The sequence below is a fragment of the Sinohyriopsis cumingii genome, chromosome 13 (genome assembly GCF_028554795.1).
Source record: "Sinohyriopsis cumingii isolate HCF-2022 chromosome 13, ASM2855479v2, whole genome shotgun sequence".
NCBI lineage: Eukaryota > Metazoa > Mollusca > Bivalvia > Unionida > Unionidae > Sinohyriopsis > Sinohyriopsis cumingii.
The window spans coordinates 78,772,245-78,791,548 of record NC_142973.1 but is presented as its reverse complement, the minus strand read 5'-3'; the positions used below and the strand labels follow the sequence as shown (position 1 = coordinate 78,791,548).

At 36.2% G+C, this 19,304-nt stretch overlaps 1 protein-coding gene across 2 annotated transcripts in view; it reads left to right on the top strand.

Moving 5' to 3' along the window:
- Positions 1-1,216: 1,216 nt before the first annotated feature.
- The window catches only part of LOC149785868 (puratrophin-1-like), a 332,239-nt gene continuing 314,151 nt past the window's right edge, over positions 1,217-19,304 (top strand). For both annotated transcript variants that reach the window (XM_089979848.1, XM_089979847.1), the window contains exon 1: positions 1,217-1,669. In XM_089979848.1, coding sequence (XP_089835974.1) covers positions 1,562-1,669 — 108 coding nt within the window. In that variant the 5' untranslated portion in view covers positions 1,217-1,561. The remainder of the gene's footprint in view (positions 1,670-19,304) is intronic.

The window sequence follows — 19,304 nt, the reverse complement described above, 5'->3', positions numbered from 1 at the left end:
ATAAACGAGAACGTACGAGACTAGAGCAAAGTCTCTGATTGATCAATTGTGACACGCAAAGATTTTTTTTATAAAAATGATGGCATACAGCATACCACAACAGCTTGTTTGTAAATGTCCGCGAAATGTGTGTTTAATTGTTCTATCTATCACTGCGTGTCCATTTTTCTCTCATATATCAACGTGTCTATTTTTTTTATCGTAGCGACACATACATAAAAATAAAGATAGAAGAAGATAATATATCAATGCACTTTTCAACAAGTTACAAGCACATCGTAATGCTGAAGTATGCGTGTTTACGTGATTCATATCGAATAGAAATAACCCTTCGTGACTCATTTGGTGTTTTGCAATAGGGAACATACCACTTGATAATAATGTACAAGGTCATATATGAGAAAGAGTGTGTGTGTGTGTGTGTGTGTGATCTGGATTTTTGACGTAGCATTAACAATTTTCCAGTCATATCGCTACGATGTCTGCAGTGTGGTAGTTTATAGTGATGTCTAGCACTGGGGCATCATGCCGCAGACATGTAGCATGATGTCCCACCCAGTCACATTATCCTGACACCAGGCCCACCAATCCTAATACTAACCTCTTAATGCTGAGCGCCTAGCGAAGCAGCAGGCGGACGCTCTTACCACTAGGCCATCGGAGCGGTGTCTTACATGAGAAAGATATATAATGCTTATTGCTATTATCAGTATGCTGAACCTCTCCGGTGGCATAATGGTTAGAGCGTCTGCCTCGGATGTGGTAGGATGTGGGTTCGATCCTCGGCCGAGTCTTACCAAAGACATACAAATGGCACTAACAGCTGCCTCGCTTGGCGTTCAACATGAAGAGCTTAGTGTTAGGACTGGTCGGCCTGGTGTCAGGATAATGTGACTGGGTGGGACATCATGCTACATACCTGCGGCATGATGCCCCAGTGCTAGACACCACTACAGCACTACAGCATGGTGCCCCAGTGCTAGACATCACTATAAACTGCCACAATGCAGATATTGTAGCAATATGACTGAAAAATTGTTAAAGCTACGTTAAAAATCCAAATCACACCACAACACGCGTTAAGCGTTATTTCAACACACATCAGTGTGCTGGAATATCCTAGAGTGGAGTACAGGAGGGTCTATACGGCCTAATCTACAACCTTACGGCTAACAAAGACCTGTTACGTAGTGCGAGTGTCGCTGCACCTGTTTTGATCTACCTGCTCGAATTTACGTACGATAAATATACAATACTCCATGAAGAAGTACCTCAGCGAATGGTCTCCAGTACAAAGATCGTGACCAATTTTAAACCATACTTAGCAAAAGTGGAAATTAATGGGTTGTACCCATTTGTGTTTCGACAGCGATAAATGGACCCAATTCCGTGCTGGGATGTAACTTGAATGTTGTTTGAACTCAGTGATCAAACTGAGGAAAGCGATGATAAAGAAAACCTCGAAATCACACGCCAATCAACAACAAAGTGCGGAGGAAGTTTCAAAATAGAGGCATTAGTTAGCATATAGTAGAGGCTCCGTAATTTGAAAATTGTCGTCATGGCTGGATTTAGCCCTCGTTTGTTCGGATTCGATGGAATTATTCGTAACTTGTCAAAAAGTATTTCGGATTTGTGGTCATATTTCGGATACTCTGAAAATCCAAAGGTAAGCGTTATTTCAAGTATTCATGTTCACCCCCTTCGGGGATATTCATCATAGTACATGCATAAATGTGTTAATTTGGATATTGAAAACAGCTTACTCTTGATATTGCATAACAACCATAATGTTTGGTGTATACATGCATGTGTGTGTGTGTGTGTGAGAGAGAGAGAGAGAGAGAGAGAGAGAGAGAGAGAGAGAGAGAGATTAGGAATCAGTTATACAGGGAAAGGACGGAGTTTGGTTAGCGAAGAAAGGAGAGGATATAAGCCCCCCCCCCCCTCTCTCTCTGGATGGATCTTTCCGCCTTGTATAGAGTTTGTCTTAGCTGCATCTGTGCGGATGACATTCTTTCATGGTATTAATCCAGAAGTGCGGGTGTTACAATTATCGTGAATCATTTCTCCAACAATGGTTGATTGTTTGGTATTTTTTAACAGCACTTTTAACATATTATGGTTTATAGTAAGTCTAGCAAATGGGAGCTAAATGGCTTTCTGAAGGGCAAGGTGGCAACCGACCTGGGCTGGTCTGGCGGGGTATTGAACCTGAAATCTTTGAATTACATGTGGACGATTATCCTACTGAGCCACCGCGTCATACATTTCTTGAACGAAACCTTATATTGTAAAAGTGACAATTTCTATCGAAAGCTTGTTTCAGTGCCTCTGATATTTAAAAATTTTGAGAGCTGGAGATATATATATCACGAGTAATAGAACGAACATGATGTACGGTTTAGATATCTAGACTTTGTATTATGCTACTTCTACCGATCCTTCATGATTTTCTTGGCACGCGGGGGGTGTTATTCACTTCTGCAGAACGACAATCCCAAGTAATTATACCCAGCATAATGAACGTTAGACGGATCAAGTATACCACAATGAATTAATTTATTGAAATGTAATCTGTGAGGCTTGTACACATTTATGGGAAGATAGCATATGTATCCCTCTTGAGAAATCCAACGCTTTACATAAGCAATACCTTTTCCGGGGAGTCAGGTGAAAGTGCAGCCTCTTAAGAACCTTATCCAGTATCATGTAGGCCCAAATAGTTTGGTATTGGCTGTATGGGGTAAATTTTTCTAAATTTGTGTCTGAAAAGTTAAAGGACAAAAATAAAACTTAAAACGTGTACTTCAATTTAGCTCAAAGGAACTTGTCTTTTGAGGTGACAGAAAATTTCGGCCCATGACGGAGTCGCCCAGAACAAAGTCGGCCATTACAGATTCGGCCCATACAAATTTAATTTAGAAATTTCCCCATAACATCCTCGACCCATTACGGAGCCGGCCGGCAGCAAAGGTGGCCTTAATCTGATTTAATTGTCGATATAAATTTACTTCATCGAAATGATACATAGATTATACTTACTATCAAGTGCTCCTATAGCACGAAAGACAAAATAAACCTGGAAGTTCCCTGGCTTATATTGAAAGAAGGAATAATGACGTTGAACCGCAATCATGCAAACTGCTTTCAAATAGAAATGCTGGTCATTTTTTACAAACAGACAATATTGCGATTAAGAAAAAGAACATTTTGTAAGATTTCCTCAAGATTGTCATCTTGAAAGAGTATTTGCGAACAATTATCTTCGAGATAAAATATCAGTTACGGAATTAAAATTTCAAATCGTAATTATGCCAGAACTTTTATGTACAAATACTTTTCACGAAAACAAGTGCTTATGCCAAAGACAGCTGACAAACCAATATTAATTAGTACGGTCAATTATTGTATTTGTGGTGGAGATGATGGACGGAGGATGGTGCTGAATGCAAACGAGAACTGTTCAAAGTAGCTTCATCTTCAGTGTATTAAAATCAACCATGTGCCTAACGGAACATGACTTTGTGTCGAATGTCAAAACCGAGTATTCTTGAAATGCTTTTATTAATATAAAATTATATATTAACGATTGGCTTTTTAACTTGAACTATTTCAGCCCATGAAAATTGAAAATCATTTTATGTTTCTAATTGTTTGTTTAACGTTTGTTCATGGGTCCGTTTACTGATGAATATGTGTGTTTATGAAAGAATAACAAAGATGGTTGAAATTTCAATGTTTTATTTGAGGACAAAAAGTGGAAAAGTCATGCATTCGGTGTCGTGCGGTTGACATGCACAACAGAATGCGATATATTAGGATATCCTTACGCACAAAATGAGACATGCCTTACAAATTATTTGGGAAGAACAATGCTGTTTGGTGTCGATATTTTTGGTTAGGGAATCAAAATGGCGGATATGGAAGTGCACACATTGTGTGATGTCACGTGAAAACAACGGAATTAAAGAAGGAATAAGACAGGGCAAAATAAAAAATTGTATGCTAGAAAAATAAATTCATACGAATTTTACATGTTTGCTTTGTATGCGATAATATCTATTTAAGCCAATCAACATAACGGCCTTACAAGGATAAAGACATTTTAAATTTAGAATATTGGAAAATATTTACTGTTTATACAAAATTTACGGTATATGGATGGGAATGCTACTTTTATCAGATTCACACGTGTCAACACATATCATAAAACTCAATTAACAATTAACAGCGGCAGGACAAGGACAGTTTCAAAATATTGATTATGCAGTATATAATTTAATTAATCTGGGATTATATTTTTTCCACTATATTTCTATTGCGGAATAAATGAACAATGACAAAAACGTACAATCAATATACAAATGAAATGGCCGTTGAACAGACTTTGCATGCACATTCCTATTATATAAATCGTGGACCGTAAGGCTGACCGAACATATAATGGGCCGAGTACTTAATTGGTCGAGTTCGTGATGTGGACTGAGTACGATATGGGCCGAGTATGTCATGGGCCGATTTGGGTAGGCCTAGTTTGTTATGGGCCGAGTTTGTTAATGGGCCGACTCTGCTATGGGCCGAATAGTCCCGTAACCATCTCTTTGATATGTTTAATTTTTCAACAGTCATGTGTTAATGTTGAAGTTCCATCAGACTGGATACATGCTGACGTCGCCGGCATCTTTAAATAGGTGATAAAAATGCACTAATTATAGACCCGTGTTTTTGTGTGTACTGTGAAGCTGCTTTGAACTTGTTATTTAATTAAAATTATCTTAATGACGTTCTTAATGGCGAGTTCAGCAGTTACGATTAAATGCAAAGCTGGGTATTTGACTTCGATATAAAATCCTGGCTGTGCCTAGCAGGCCGAAGATGGCTATAACGGTGTTTTGTTGTAAAGTAATTTATTCGTTCTGCCTTTCCTATTTTAAATTTAGATTTCATATTTTTTCCTAATATCAGTATCATCTCCCACGATTATGATATATTGCTTGTAATTTTCTGATAGATAATGACGAAGTCAGTGAAAACGACCTTTTTGTTGATACTCTTTAGTCAGTCTTGATTTTAGATTTTACAAAGCGAATAAATACAAGTTACTTATTTAATATCAATGTATGTATGTTTCAGTGTACTGAGAAAATATAACGGTGGATCTTGAATGCTAATTTTCTAAAGTGGTTCGCAAAAACCATGATGCCAAATTAATGTGCAGATTAAAACATACAATTTTATCTCATTTTGCTTAAATGTCAAATTAAATTACACCAGTTCACTCTAACGTGTGTCGCCAGTAGAGGGTTACCTCTGTTTCCAATTTTAAGGATAAAGAATGAATGAATATATGTGACCCACTCAACAAATACATCGTATCTTACACTGCATTCGGAACCGTATTTTCATGAATTAATTTCTCTGGCCCACTCAGTAAACTCATCTTATCTAATAAATGCTCAACGGTATTTTCATAAAACTTGGGAACGAGTATTAGTGGGCATGGCAGAGTATACGAGCCTGCGTGTTAGTCTTATATCCATAGATGGACGAAAATCATTGTTTCATTTGGAAACCTTCGATTTACCACGCAAGGTTAAGTTATTGCTTTGTTCTAAGAACAATCAGTTTAAAAATAAGTTCTCAGAATCCGGCTACTATTTATATTTTTAGATGAAAGCCAACGTTTCAGAATGAGAAGGTAATTTTCATAATTATATATATATATATATATATATATATATATATATATATATATATATATATATATATATATATATATATATATATATATATAGTTTGTGTGTGTGAAGAAAAGATTGATACAAATCGTAACATTTCGAGCCTTTCCGCATGCGGAAATGAAACCCTCTAATGAAGTACTGTGTATTAATATGTACATAAATTATGCGTTCGGCGGAACTCTATACATTTACCAAGGTAACAACATTCTTATATCTCGGATGTTTCCCATGACTGATTGATTAATATCTTTATTTCCTCCGTATATTACGAAGAGTGTAATCAACAGTACAGACAATAAATAGAAGGTACAGCAATTAAAGGTGATAAATACCACACATTTATATGTCAATAAATGCATATTTGGTGAACATTCAGCATGAGAACTAAGGAAATTAACTGGGTATATCTTCAGGTCATAATTGGTTTTCAACATCCTTGTTTTTTCCCCCGAAACATTATAACAGTGTGATTACCATGTACGTGAACAAAGCTGTAACGGTTGCAAGGTAGCTTTAGAGGTAAACACATTATACTTATTACAAACTTCATTATCAAATGCAATTATTGCTTCCTTTATTTAAAAGTATTGGGATGGTTATCGATTGCAATGATATAAATAATACTAACAATGATGAACCACACAAATATATGGTGCGAATAAAGTAGGGTTACTGACAACGATTTCAGTAGGAATACGTTCATTATCAGCATTGATACAGTCAAACGTTTCTTGAATATTTTCTCCACATGGAAGCGCCCGTTAAAATACATGAGGTTGAAATACATCAGTTGTTAATTGCTTAACAGAATTCACAAATCACGGGTTATCATTCCTGTAAGAGTATTCACCAAATCAGTATTGGGCATTGAATCCAAGAGCAAGTACACATGCACCCAAAATTTATCAATACTATCAAACCAAGACATTTCACGGTCTTGTGTAAGAATTATGTCGACAATGTGCAGCAAGTGATGCTGGAAACAAAGTTCTAAATGGCGTTATATTGTACATGTTTATTTCTTGATTTATTTGTTGCGATATTAGTCAGTGCAGGGACACTTTAGGCCAGTGACAGATTTATCATTTTTCCGCCCCTTTGCACTGTCACAGTAGTCCTTAGTGCTAATATTAGTACCCTTACTCGTACCTCGAGGACAGTGTACTAACATGAGCATATACGTGTTAATGGAGCAAGCCGGGTGTGAATCACACCCGGCGCTCTTTTAGCCTAATAATAACGCTTTAAACACATTCCTTGCATATAATCCAATAAATTGAGCAGTCCTCTTATTTCATACCGGAAGTATCGAAAATCATTGTAGAAATAGTTGTAAAATCTCGTTTACCTTTTTTAGCCGATATTTTCGTTTAGATCGTCCGCCGTATTATTTCAAATCATGATTACTTCCGTTCTCAGCCTCGTTTGTTTGTGTGCCATATAAGGACATTGACGCCTTATTTGGAAATGCAAACAAATCGTAGCAAAAATTTGGCGCCGTTTGGGTCAGAAATTCTGCGCATTAAAAGTAAATACGGTTTATCGGCAACTTTGAAATTCCACCAAGAAGCGATTATTCGCCACTTGATTGATAATAATATAGCGTAGAATATCCAAAATGTGGTCTGGCAAGCCATTCGTAGAAAAGGGGTCACGGCGAGAGTGTCGCGTTATCTGTCATGGCGGACAGGATGAGGTTAGAGTAACCATGCCAATTTATTTTATCGTGTTAGGGCTTAATAAATTCAAAATAAGCCAAACTTCTTTCACAACATGATTATACTTATGTAGTTGATTTCTACACTGTTTGTTTTTCTGACTATAGTGATGATTTTTTTTGCTCCATTACATGATATGGGATCAGTTCGTAGCCTCAACCACAACAAATCAAGTTGAGGCTACGACATCGTAGCTAAGTAGTCCTCCCTCCCGGACCGAAACAAAACCTTTACACGTGTCCACCTTTACTCAATTAAATAATGGCAAAATTTAACTGGAGCGTTTATTTTTCGGAAATAATATTAATTTTTTTTTTACAAAGCCAGATTTTCATAATTTAAAGCCTGACAGCCCGAATTTTGCCTCCCTAGTCAGCAGCTCTGCCTTCCTAATGGAAAATCCGCCCATGCGTTAGGCCCATTCGGTTTACGTTCAGGCTGGTGTACGGTATACTAGCTGAATATTTACAGTTGCTATTCATCGGGAAAACATAACTAAAGTTCAGTCTAGTCCAAGGAATGGCGTCATCAACAAACGTTGACAGATACTACATGTAACTAACTGTAAAGTAGTAGTTGCATACCGTGAGTCATACATCCTTGTTTTCGAGTCATGTATCCTTGTTAGTGAGTCGTGTATCCTTGTCAGTGAGTCTGTATCCTTGTTAGTGAGTCGTGTATCCTTGTTTATCACTGAAAACCTGTCTTAAGGGTTTTAATTTTGTGTTTTATACAGTAGTTAAAATATTTGTACTTAAACACATTTTCGAAGTCTTTTTAATTTTTCTCCGCATTTTTAATTTCTTAAACGATATTCTTTCAGTGAGTAGTATCAACAGGTACAAACGTGCCCATCTAAGGTGTACATAGACGGTGCATTCATTTTTGATCAAAGGCAGGGTTATTAAACACCCGGCCGCAAAGCTGTATCCTGTGGCTCGCAAAATAATTGGCATCACAAGGTGTCATGAGAGATAACAAAGGTGGTGCAGCCCTTGGGCCATCGAGACTGCCCTCATGCGGCCGTCAGGGTGGTTTGAATTTGAGACCCCTGATCAAAGGTATACATGGACTTTACGTATTATTCTAGATGTACGGTATAATGGGACGGTACGTATCACTGTAGGTACAAGGTATGTAGGGACGGTACATTTTGTTAGAAATGCTAAGTAATCAGGATAGTTTGAAGTACACCCACCCACCCATATGTGTGTGTGTGTGTGTGTGTGTGTGTGTGCTTGTTTACATTGACAGAAACATTTCGATTTTACTGTGGTTTGAAATCCTGGGTCATGCATATGTATCCTGGAAAATATTTTGCTTCTCATAAACTTGCTTTTTTCACCTGGACCAACTCTGAAATATGAAGTTACACATTATCCCTGTACAAGTTTAGATTGGCAAGAAGTTACACATTATCCCTGTACAAGTTTAGATTGGCAAGAATTCACACATTATCCCTGTACAAGTTTAGATTGGCAAAAAGTTAGACATTATCCCTGTACAAGTTTAGATTGGCAAGAAGTTACATATTATCCATGTACAAGTTAGATTGGCAAGAAGTTCAACACTATCCCTGTACATATTTAGATTGGCAAGAAGTTACACATTATCCATGTACAAGTTTAGATTGGCAAGAAGCTACACATTATCCCTGTACAAATTTAGATTGGCAAGAAGTTACATATTTTCCATGTACAAGTTAGATTGGCAAGAAGTTACACATTATCTCTGTACAAATTTAGATTGGCAAGAAGCTACACATTATCCCTGTACAAGTTTAGATTGGCAAGAAGCTATACATTATCCATGTACAAGTTAGATTGGCAAGAATCTACACATTATCCCTGCACAAGCTTAGATTGGCAAGAAGTTAAACACTATCCCTGTACAAGTTTAGATTGGCAAGAAGTTACACATTATCCCTGTACAAGTTTAGATGGGCAAGAAGTTACATACTTTCCCTGTACAATTTTAGATTACCAAGTAGTTCTACATTTTCTCTGTGCAATTTTAGATTACCAAGAAGTTATACATTTTCCCTGTACAATTTTAAGTTCCCAAGTAGGTTACTTGTAATACACCCGTGAAAGTGTACGACGAAATTTTATTTGAAATGTGTACATGGGACCGAAGATTGATATATTAATGAACACTATAAACATGATGTCCTGTTCTCATGGGTATTATTCGTCACCTTTACCCCCCCCCCAAAAAAAAAACCTAACCAAAAAAGGAACAAAAGAAAAGAACAATTTAGACGAAACAATTGCAATAATTCATCATTATTCTGTGCTGGAGATTTTGTTTCAGGATACAACCCTATCTACATCGATTAAATCAATTTGTACTGGATAATGGTGGCAAAGGCACATGAGTGTGTTCAGTCGCTGGCATTCCAAGGGTATCATTACAGTGTTTACCTGTAAAAAAATGTTTCAAGAAATACTGTGAGACAATGCAAGCTTGTTAAAGTGGTAGCTCATATACTAAGCTTGTGACTCATAGTCGAATAATTTTCAAAATGTTTATATCAAGTTGTGTCAAATGGTGAAAATAAATTGTGTTGAACTATATCCTGTCAAAATTAAAGATTATGCTATCTTGAACTCTCTATCATAAATCTGTGTGATGATTTCTATAAAGAGAATTTTCTTGTTATTTGTGGAAAACGGTTGATTGATAATTAGTGGAAAACGATTGACTGATAATTAGTGGAAAACGGTTGATTGATAATTAGTGGAAAACGGTTGACTAATAATTAGTTGAAAACGGTTAATTGATAATTAGTGGAAAACGGTTGATTGATAATTAGTAGAAAACAGTTGATTGATAATTTGTGGAAAATGGTTGATTGATAATTAGTGGAAAACGGTTGATTGATAATGAGCTGAAAACGGTTGATTGATAATTAGTGGGAAAATTCTGAGGTTGCTGTGTAGTAGATGATGAATTTGATTTATTGTGATGTAGAGGTAAAGACTATATCAGTGTGTGTGTGTGTGTGTGTGTGTGTGGTTTGAATTTTTAACGTAAATTTAACATTGTTTCAGGCATATCGATACGATGTCTGCAGTGTAACAGTTTATAATATCTAGCAGACATATAGCATGATGTCCCACCCAGTCACATTATCCTGCCACGTATGACTCGGCCGAGGTTCGAACCCGCGGCTTCCCGCATCCGAGGCGGACGCTCTAACCACTAGGTCTCCGAAGCGTTCGGCTGTAGCAGTAAGATTTCTTATAATCATTAACTAACGTTGGCGTCTGGTGTTACGTAATATTTCAAAACGAAATAGCAAATCCTGCCAGGAGAAATAGTTCTAGGTTTGGAACCATTGCTTGTTCAGAATATATGATAGCACGGGAAGGCCAAGGGTTCATTTGCCTACACAAATCAGTGAAACAATAACCAATTTTTTTGCTGAATTGGTATTATCCCCCCACCCTTCCTTTCTCTATCTGATATTGGTAGCGCGAAGAAAGAAAGATGAGTAGTGCGAATTATCAGAGGAGACGAACGCCTGCATGAAGTACGATTTTGTAGCTGTCGGGAATAACAGAATCATAATGCCAATTGGGGAAAAGCTCTCATAAGATTTTAAATAACATTTTATGTACGTATATTTATTCTTGAAGTTTTTTGTTGTTGTGAGGTAGAACTTAGTTTGTTCAGTACATACTTTTGAAACAAGGAGACTGACAACACTTGCACCGCCAAACATCTCCCCAGTTGGAGAAGAAAACGTGACGGTTGCAAGCGGGTGCCTTAGGGTGTTTCGACAGATGTCAGTCGTAAGTGAGTGCCTTAAAGTGTTTCGACAGATGTTACTCGCAAATGGGTGCATGAGTGCGTTTCGACACGTGACAGTCATAAGTGGGTGACTTAGGGCGTTTCGACAGATGGCAGTCGTACATGGGTGCCTTAGAGCGTTTCGACAGATGGCAGTGGATGCATTAGAACGTTTCCACAGATGTCAGTCGTAAGTGGGTGACTTAGGGCATTTCGACAGATGGCATTATGTACATATCCTCCTTGTTGTACGATACCATGATCATAAAGATTTATTATAAAATAAGACCGAGTAAAGGAAGTTGCATATAGTCGGGATACAATATGTAAGGATTTACTTAGAACTTCGAAATCAGTGTGTTAGTAGTCTCTATCAGTTTTGTGAAAATACCTTATCAACAGTACATATGGTGATTCTTTTGGTCGTTATCCTTATAAAAGCTTCACAACAATGGCAATAATCAGTAATTTTAACCACATCTGCGGATAACTCATTTAAAAAAACAAGAAGAAACGCATCTTCTTAGAAAACTTCAACATCTACACGTGAAAACTTATGCAGTATAAATGACGCGCATCTTTCGTTTAAAAAAGTAGTTGATGCAGAGAAAGGGTTATAAAGAAAGAGATCACTTTTGAAAAATAGTAGTGAATTGGATGACTTTAATACTGTCCTGTATATAGATATAAACAGTGTTGATAAATAGGTTGTTGTAGGTGATTTTACAGAGTTGTGAATAGGCTTTTGTAGGTGAGTTTACAAAGAGTTGTAAATAGGTTGTTGTTGGTGATGTACAGAGTTGTAAATAGGTTGTTGTAGGTGATTTTACACATAGCTGCAAATAGGTTGTTATAGGTGATTTTACAGAGTTGTAAATAGGTTGTTGTAGGTGATTTTACAAAGAGTTGTAAATAGGTTGTTGGAGGTGATTTTACACATAGTTGTAAATAGGTTGTTTTAGGTGATTTTACACAGAGTTGTAAATAGGTTGTTGTAGGTGATTTTACACATAGCTGCAAATAGGTTGTTCTAGGTGATTTTACAGAGTTGTAAATAGGTTGTTGTAGATGATTTTACAGAGTTGTAAATAGGTTGCTGTAGGTGATTTTACAAAGAGTTGTAAATAGGTTATTGGAGGTGATTTTACACAGAGTTGTAAATAGGTTGTTGTAGGTGATTTTACATAAACCCGTAAATAGGTTGTTAGAGGTGATTTTACATATAGCTGCAAATAGGTTGTTGGAGGTGATTTTACACAGAGTTGTAAATAAGTTGTTGAGGGTTGTCACGCTGTGTGAGAAAATTTGTTAACAATTCCTGCTCATATTTATAAATGTCTTCTGATAGAAGTCGTAATTCAAAGTACTTTGGGTAATGCCAGTACGTGTTATATAAAATTACGACTTTAGACCGATTCTGAACAAATTATCCATTGCGTTAACTTCAAATTCGCTGTTACCTCCTTTGAAGAAACTTGTTGCAGGGCGAGAAACTTTGTTTGAAACTAGCAGTGACGTCACCGGTCGGCTTAGGCTTGGAAGCCGGAAACCTGACATTGTAACACCCCAGTGATACCACCCCAGACCGTTTTCAAAGATACCACCCGTATCCTTCAGAACTATGATAGTCGAATTATGGGCGGATTTCTCACGCAGCCCGATATTATTATGTTTAATCTGTTGTGAAAGAGTCTGTGCACGTCTGGACATTGGCGAGAGTAGGACGTAGGGAAGTTGGAGACACTAGACTGCGCTCCGAGTGCCGAAGTTGTGCGCTGGTTAAAAGGGTGGCATGTTTGTTCTAGGAACTTTGGACAAGATTGGAACAAAGGCTTCTGAAGAAGCTTCTCGGGTGGGAACGGACGCCACCCGAAGATTAGAGAGGACAAGACGTGGAGAGCACATATATATAGACATTTATGCGAGGACAGAGGGCCGGAGACGGAAACGAGTGTACCGGAAGTACCGACAAGGAGGGCCGAGAGAACGAAAACAAGGGTACTGGAAGTACCGACAACGAGAGCTGGGAAACGGAACAAGGGTACCGGAAGTACCGAAAGGAATACAAGGCGGAAGTTACAGATGAGTAACATAGAGTGGACACGGGAAGGAACCCCTCTCCCCTATAATTTCACGGGATGAAATAATTGGCAATTTGAATTGGTCGTTGATTGAATGGAAGTAATTGCATTGAAAAGTTGTCCTGTAGTTGTGGAATACCGTGATATAGTTTATTAAATTGTTATACCTATACCTAATAAGTTTTATATTTTAGCACGAGCTCGTCGGCTTTGCTGATTGGGGGCTTGGAGCTGTTTACCCTTTATATTGTCTGTCCTTCTCCGGGATTAGTGCTAATTCAGTAGGGGGCACATGACAAGGGCGTATTTACCTAGAGTTGTCAATGGGTTCTTGGAGGAGGTGATCTGCTTTTTATACTCTATTCCGGATACCGTATATATTAATGTAAGTCGAATCCAACAGCGAACGACATTGACCATGATATGCCGAATCATATGTATGTGCAGTTTGCATTTAAACGGTGTATACGGTATACTGGATACAAATTTGTTTTCGTGATCCTCCAATACCAGGCGATGATGCATAGTTCGTTAGAGGTGGGAAAACACATGAATGTGACTTCTGACATAAGTATATGTAGATGATGACAATTAGAACCGAACCCGAGCTTCCGAAGTATCAAACAGCTTAACAAACCGACTGGTGTAGCGTTTGCTATGTCTACCATCAGACCATCAGAGGTATTTTTTCTTTCCTTTTGGACCGCTCCGGTGGCCTGGTGGTTAGAGCGTCCGCCTCGGATGCGAGAGGTCGTGCGTTCGATCCCTGGCCGAGTCATACCAAAGACTTACAAAAATGGTACTAACAGCAGCCTTGCTGGGCACTCAGCATTATGAGGTTAGTGTAAGGACTGGTCGGCCTGGTGTCAGGATAATGTGACTGAGTGGGACATCATGCAACATGTCTGCCGCATGATGCCCCAGTGCTAGACATCGTTATAAACCGTCACACTGCAGACAGAGTAGCGATATGACTGAAAAAAAATTGTTAAAGCTTCGTTATAAATCCAAATCACATTCACTTTCCTTTTGGCGTCGACAATATCCAGTTTTAAAAGTAACCACACAAAAGCTATTTTTTGCATTTTAATTTAACTGATGTTTAACTTGTTGGAATGAGTGAAATTTGAATCACCATGTTTACATGAATGCAAGCGTCTTTATTGTTATAAACCCATCTATGAACTTGATTGATCATATACCACGGTAAAGACCTTTCACACGCCATTGCGCCATAAATATGAGTCACTCATCATTACCTTACATAACATAAAACAGGCATGGCGCAATCTGCATGCCTTGAGGCAGCTTCGCGTCATACTTACTGTGCTCAATTTTTCAGCGCCTTGTCCTTGAAAATCCATGACAAAATCTAACTCACTTTATTAGAATTCCTTTTTTTCCCCTTTTTTTTCTCAGATATATTTCATAATGAACTCTTTGCAATGAACTGCATATCACAAGTCTGTACGTACTGAACTGCACGTATATAAATAGACTAAATATATATTTTTAGTATGAAAACATGCATGTATTTGGAGACTAAATATATTTTATAGTATGAATACATAGATGTATTTATAGACCGAATATATGTTACAGACTAAGTATATTTCATAGTACAAGGACAGGCATGTATTGATAGACAAATTATATTTACTAGTATAAAGACAGTCATGTGTTGATAGACTTCGTATATTTATTAGTATAAAGACAGGCATGTATACAGTATTTATAAATGAACTATATTTCATAATATGGACACAGGCATGGATAAAGAATGTAAGTTGCAATTCACATACTCTTTGGGATACGCTGCCTGAGATCCCGCATCATGTTGCCTCGTTGCATTTGGAAATTCGTTAAATATTTCTCTGAATCTGTATGACAATAATATTGCGATTTTATGTGAAAACTATTATCCTCATAAGTTTATTTCCCTCTTGTAAAGAAAATTCACGTTGCTTGAACACTTTTCATATACTATTACGAGTCAGTGCTCTTAAAATAAGTAACAAAAAAGAGTGAAGACAACAAGCTTTGTAAAATTTAACAAATAATTTATTTCCCTGGACTACAGAGTTAAAAAAAATAAGAAAAAAGAACTTACGGTTTTGAGAATTAAATCCAAATTGTAATCCAAGAATTAAAAAACACAAGTCCTATCAATGAAAAGTTCTAAGTGAATCACAGTTCAAATCCTGATGAAAATACAAGATAGAAGGCGATAACGTATGCAGTAGTCAGCGTTGTACTGATGTGTCGAAAGTCTCTTGTTGAATCACTAAAAATATTATTCCAGTTTTTGAAATTCCGTATAAATTCCGGTAAATGTCTTTGTCCAAGAATTAATTTAGAGCACTTTGGTATTTCCAGGGAAAACAATCACTTGAATTCAGCGAAGAAAATAAAAATTCAGCCCCAAACTGGACGCAACATAAAACAAATTGACGTCTCAAGTGTTAAGGCACGACTGATAGAATTCTTATCATAACATCAATTATAAGAGTAACTAAAATGCAAAACGGATTCCCGGTTGGGGGGGGGGGTCAAGAATTCATCCTTCTGGAATACATAGAAGTTTGTTTACGAATTAACACTTGCCTCACGTTACGTAGTCCAGGTATGGTCTTGACTCAACTAAATGACTCTTTCTTTGAAAAAGAACTAAAAAAATTAAAAAGAAGTTGTTTACCAAAACTGTCACTGATTTTAAGGTCAGCAACTAGATAAAATGTTTTTATTATAAGGTATTTACATCAATGAAATAAATTTAAAAAAATAAAACAAGTCAAACAGAACTGAACATAATTCTAAAAACATCAAGTCCAGTAAACATTACCATAACATGTAACGAAATAAAAATATATTAAAACTAACAGACATTTAAGTAATTTAAATATAAATCCCCCCCATAAAAGAAAAGATATAATAAAGCTTTCTTTTTACGATAGGTCAGTTAAAAACATTTGGTTTATATTTTTAAAAATATTTCTGCAATAACAAACTAATCTCTGATTTTTATTTTTCATCTTGCCGATGAAAGTAAGGGGTTTGTGATCACTAAACACAGTAATCAGAGAAGGAGCTGAACTATTGTAAATTTCAAAATGTTGTAATGCCAATATCAAAGCCAAACATTCCTAAACAGATTAATTTACATTACCGAGATGAAAAACAAAATCAAAGACTATTAAGGTGGAGTCTGTTGTTACAGGAATATAATATTGATATCAGGCTCATCAAGGGAAAAGATAATTTAATATCAGATGCACTTTTCCTTGCACAGAAATATTATGTCGTGTATACTTTGTATAGTTTGTAAGAGTTCTTCGTATGTTATTTTTTTTAAACCTCATAAATAATTAATCTAAAGTGAAAAGAAAGCTTTATTATATAAATCTTTCTTTTCTTTATGGGGGAAGTGTTTTTTATATTTGACTTAATTTATATTTGATTTAATTTAATTGTTTGTTTGTTAGTTTTCATTTTTTATTTGATTCATAAAATTGTAAGTTCGTTTTCTCATTTTTTACCTAGTCTTTCTAGGGAAATACATTATTTGTTAAATTTTACAAAGCTTGTTGTCTTCACTTTTTCTTGTTACTGTTTATGAGAGTCTAAATACGTAAGAATTTATATTGCTGTCATATGTTTCTAATTTCTTTATATACGTTTGTATTGCTGTCGTATATTTCTATTTTTATGTACATTTATATTGCTGTCGTATATTTCTATTTTTATGTACATTTATATTGCTGTCGTATATTTATATTTGTTATATACATTTACATTGTTGTCCTATGTTTCTATGTTGAGTTAGAGCAAGTACACATTGAGTGGGTCGTACTTTACTTTTAAATCTGCATCATTTCGACGAATATTTATTTGCCATTTAATTTGTTCCGGGTTATGATACATTGGTATCAATTCAGATAAATCAAAATACAAAATTGTTTTTCATAATCAAGAAATTTGTTGTGGATACGAGTATACTAGTATCAAGTCAGTATATAGTCTTGTATACACAAAAGCAATTTGTTATAGAGACTTGCATTTGTTTACATATATTGAGTACCAGCATCATTTATTAAATCTATATGAATGAATATAGTTAGATGTTCAGCATAGAAAAGGGTGGCTCTGATTTACTTCATTTATTGTATATATGTGACGTAAATCTCATAACAGAGCACTGAGATTTTCTAAGTGCGTTTCTTGCTCACATTGCTACGGTTCCTTGTTTATCTTGGCCAGCTGACCGTCTGCTCGGTTTACATCGCGCAGAGGTAGAAGTGCTATCAAGTTTTCTGAAACAGTCCGAATATTCATTATTGTTACATACTTCCGGACACATGTGAATATCTTTCATGTTTTCTTCATATTGATTCTTTAGAGGACTTGTAATATTGTTTTTTTTTTTACGTACAACATTTGCGGTACGTGGGCACGTATACAGTTATTAATTTGCTTAGGTACCCAGAACGGAAACTCACATGGAAACTAATTCGCTTACATACCCAGAACGGAAACACACATGGAAACTAATTTGCATACGTACACAGAACGAAAATACATGGAAAACAATTCGTGTACTACCCAGAACGGAAACTTAGGTGGAAACCAAATAAATAAACCGTATACAGATTTTAAAAATTAATTTGACGCTTTACAACGGTTTTGAAAATACTTCAGCAATAAGGGATGAGAGAGAAATAGTGGGTGGTTGGTGGCACGAGCAGAGTTTACGGGATTATCAGTATGTACAATAGAACTTTTTATGAGATCCTCATTTTACACAATACAGTTCTTTACGAGATCCTCTTTGTACAAAATAAATTTCTTGACGCGATCCTCACCATACACAGTACAGCTCTTTACGAAAACCTCATTGTACAGAATACAGCTTATTACGATATCCTCATTGTACAGAATACAGCTTATTACGATATCCTCATTGTACATAATACAGCTTATTACGATATCCTCACTGTACCCAATACAGGCTTTTTATAAGATCATCATTGTACACAATACAATTCTTTACGAAATCACAATATAACGTTTTACGAGATCCTAATTGTACCTAATACAGCTTATTAAGAGATCATCATTGTACCCAATACAGCTTTTCATAAGAGTATCCTTGTGCACAACGCATCTCTTTTGTCTGAGCTTGTTTTGGTTCTATTTTGATTCTATTTTACAGTCGAAGCTGAAAGCAAACACAAAAGAGGGCTCTTAACACTTTTGTAACAGTCAAATCTTTATTTAAAGTTACAAATGCTTTTGCTCATCATCACGCATGCTTTATTGTCGATGTGTTTCCTCTCTGGATGAGGATTTTAAAAAAATGAGAAGTGAACCTCAAATCATTTGCCAGCTCTCTGTCAGCAAGAACGTTTTCTTTTGGTTCAAAATATGTCGAATCCACACATATACAGTTTTTATTATTTTGGGGACTTGCAATTACTGTTTCAGCTTAGTACGAATTTATATTATTCCAGCAATAAAACAATCTGGCGTGAACAAACATTTCCTTCCGCGTCAGAAACTTTATAAATTGGACGTAAAATCATTGCAAAGTCGAATAATCATACTTTATCTGGGCAAAAGGATTTTACATGTGTGTGAATTTATACAAAGAGGTAAGACAAATGGCACAGAGACATTACAAAAACGGCACACAGATTTAAATTGTAATTTTGACTACAGTTTGTCGTTGGAGAGACTCTATACCGTAAAGGTTTGAATTGGGGCGAACATCCCTACGCTACATCTGAAGCTCTATACAGTGTACATTGATTCATTCTTCTTATAATTCACATGGTTTCAAGTTAATATATACATTCCTCTCTCTAGTTAATATATACATTTCTCTCTCTAGTTAATATATACATTTCTCTCTCTAGTTAATATATACATTTCTCTCTCCAGTTAATACATACATTCCCTTTCTACTTAAC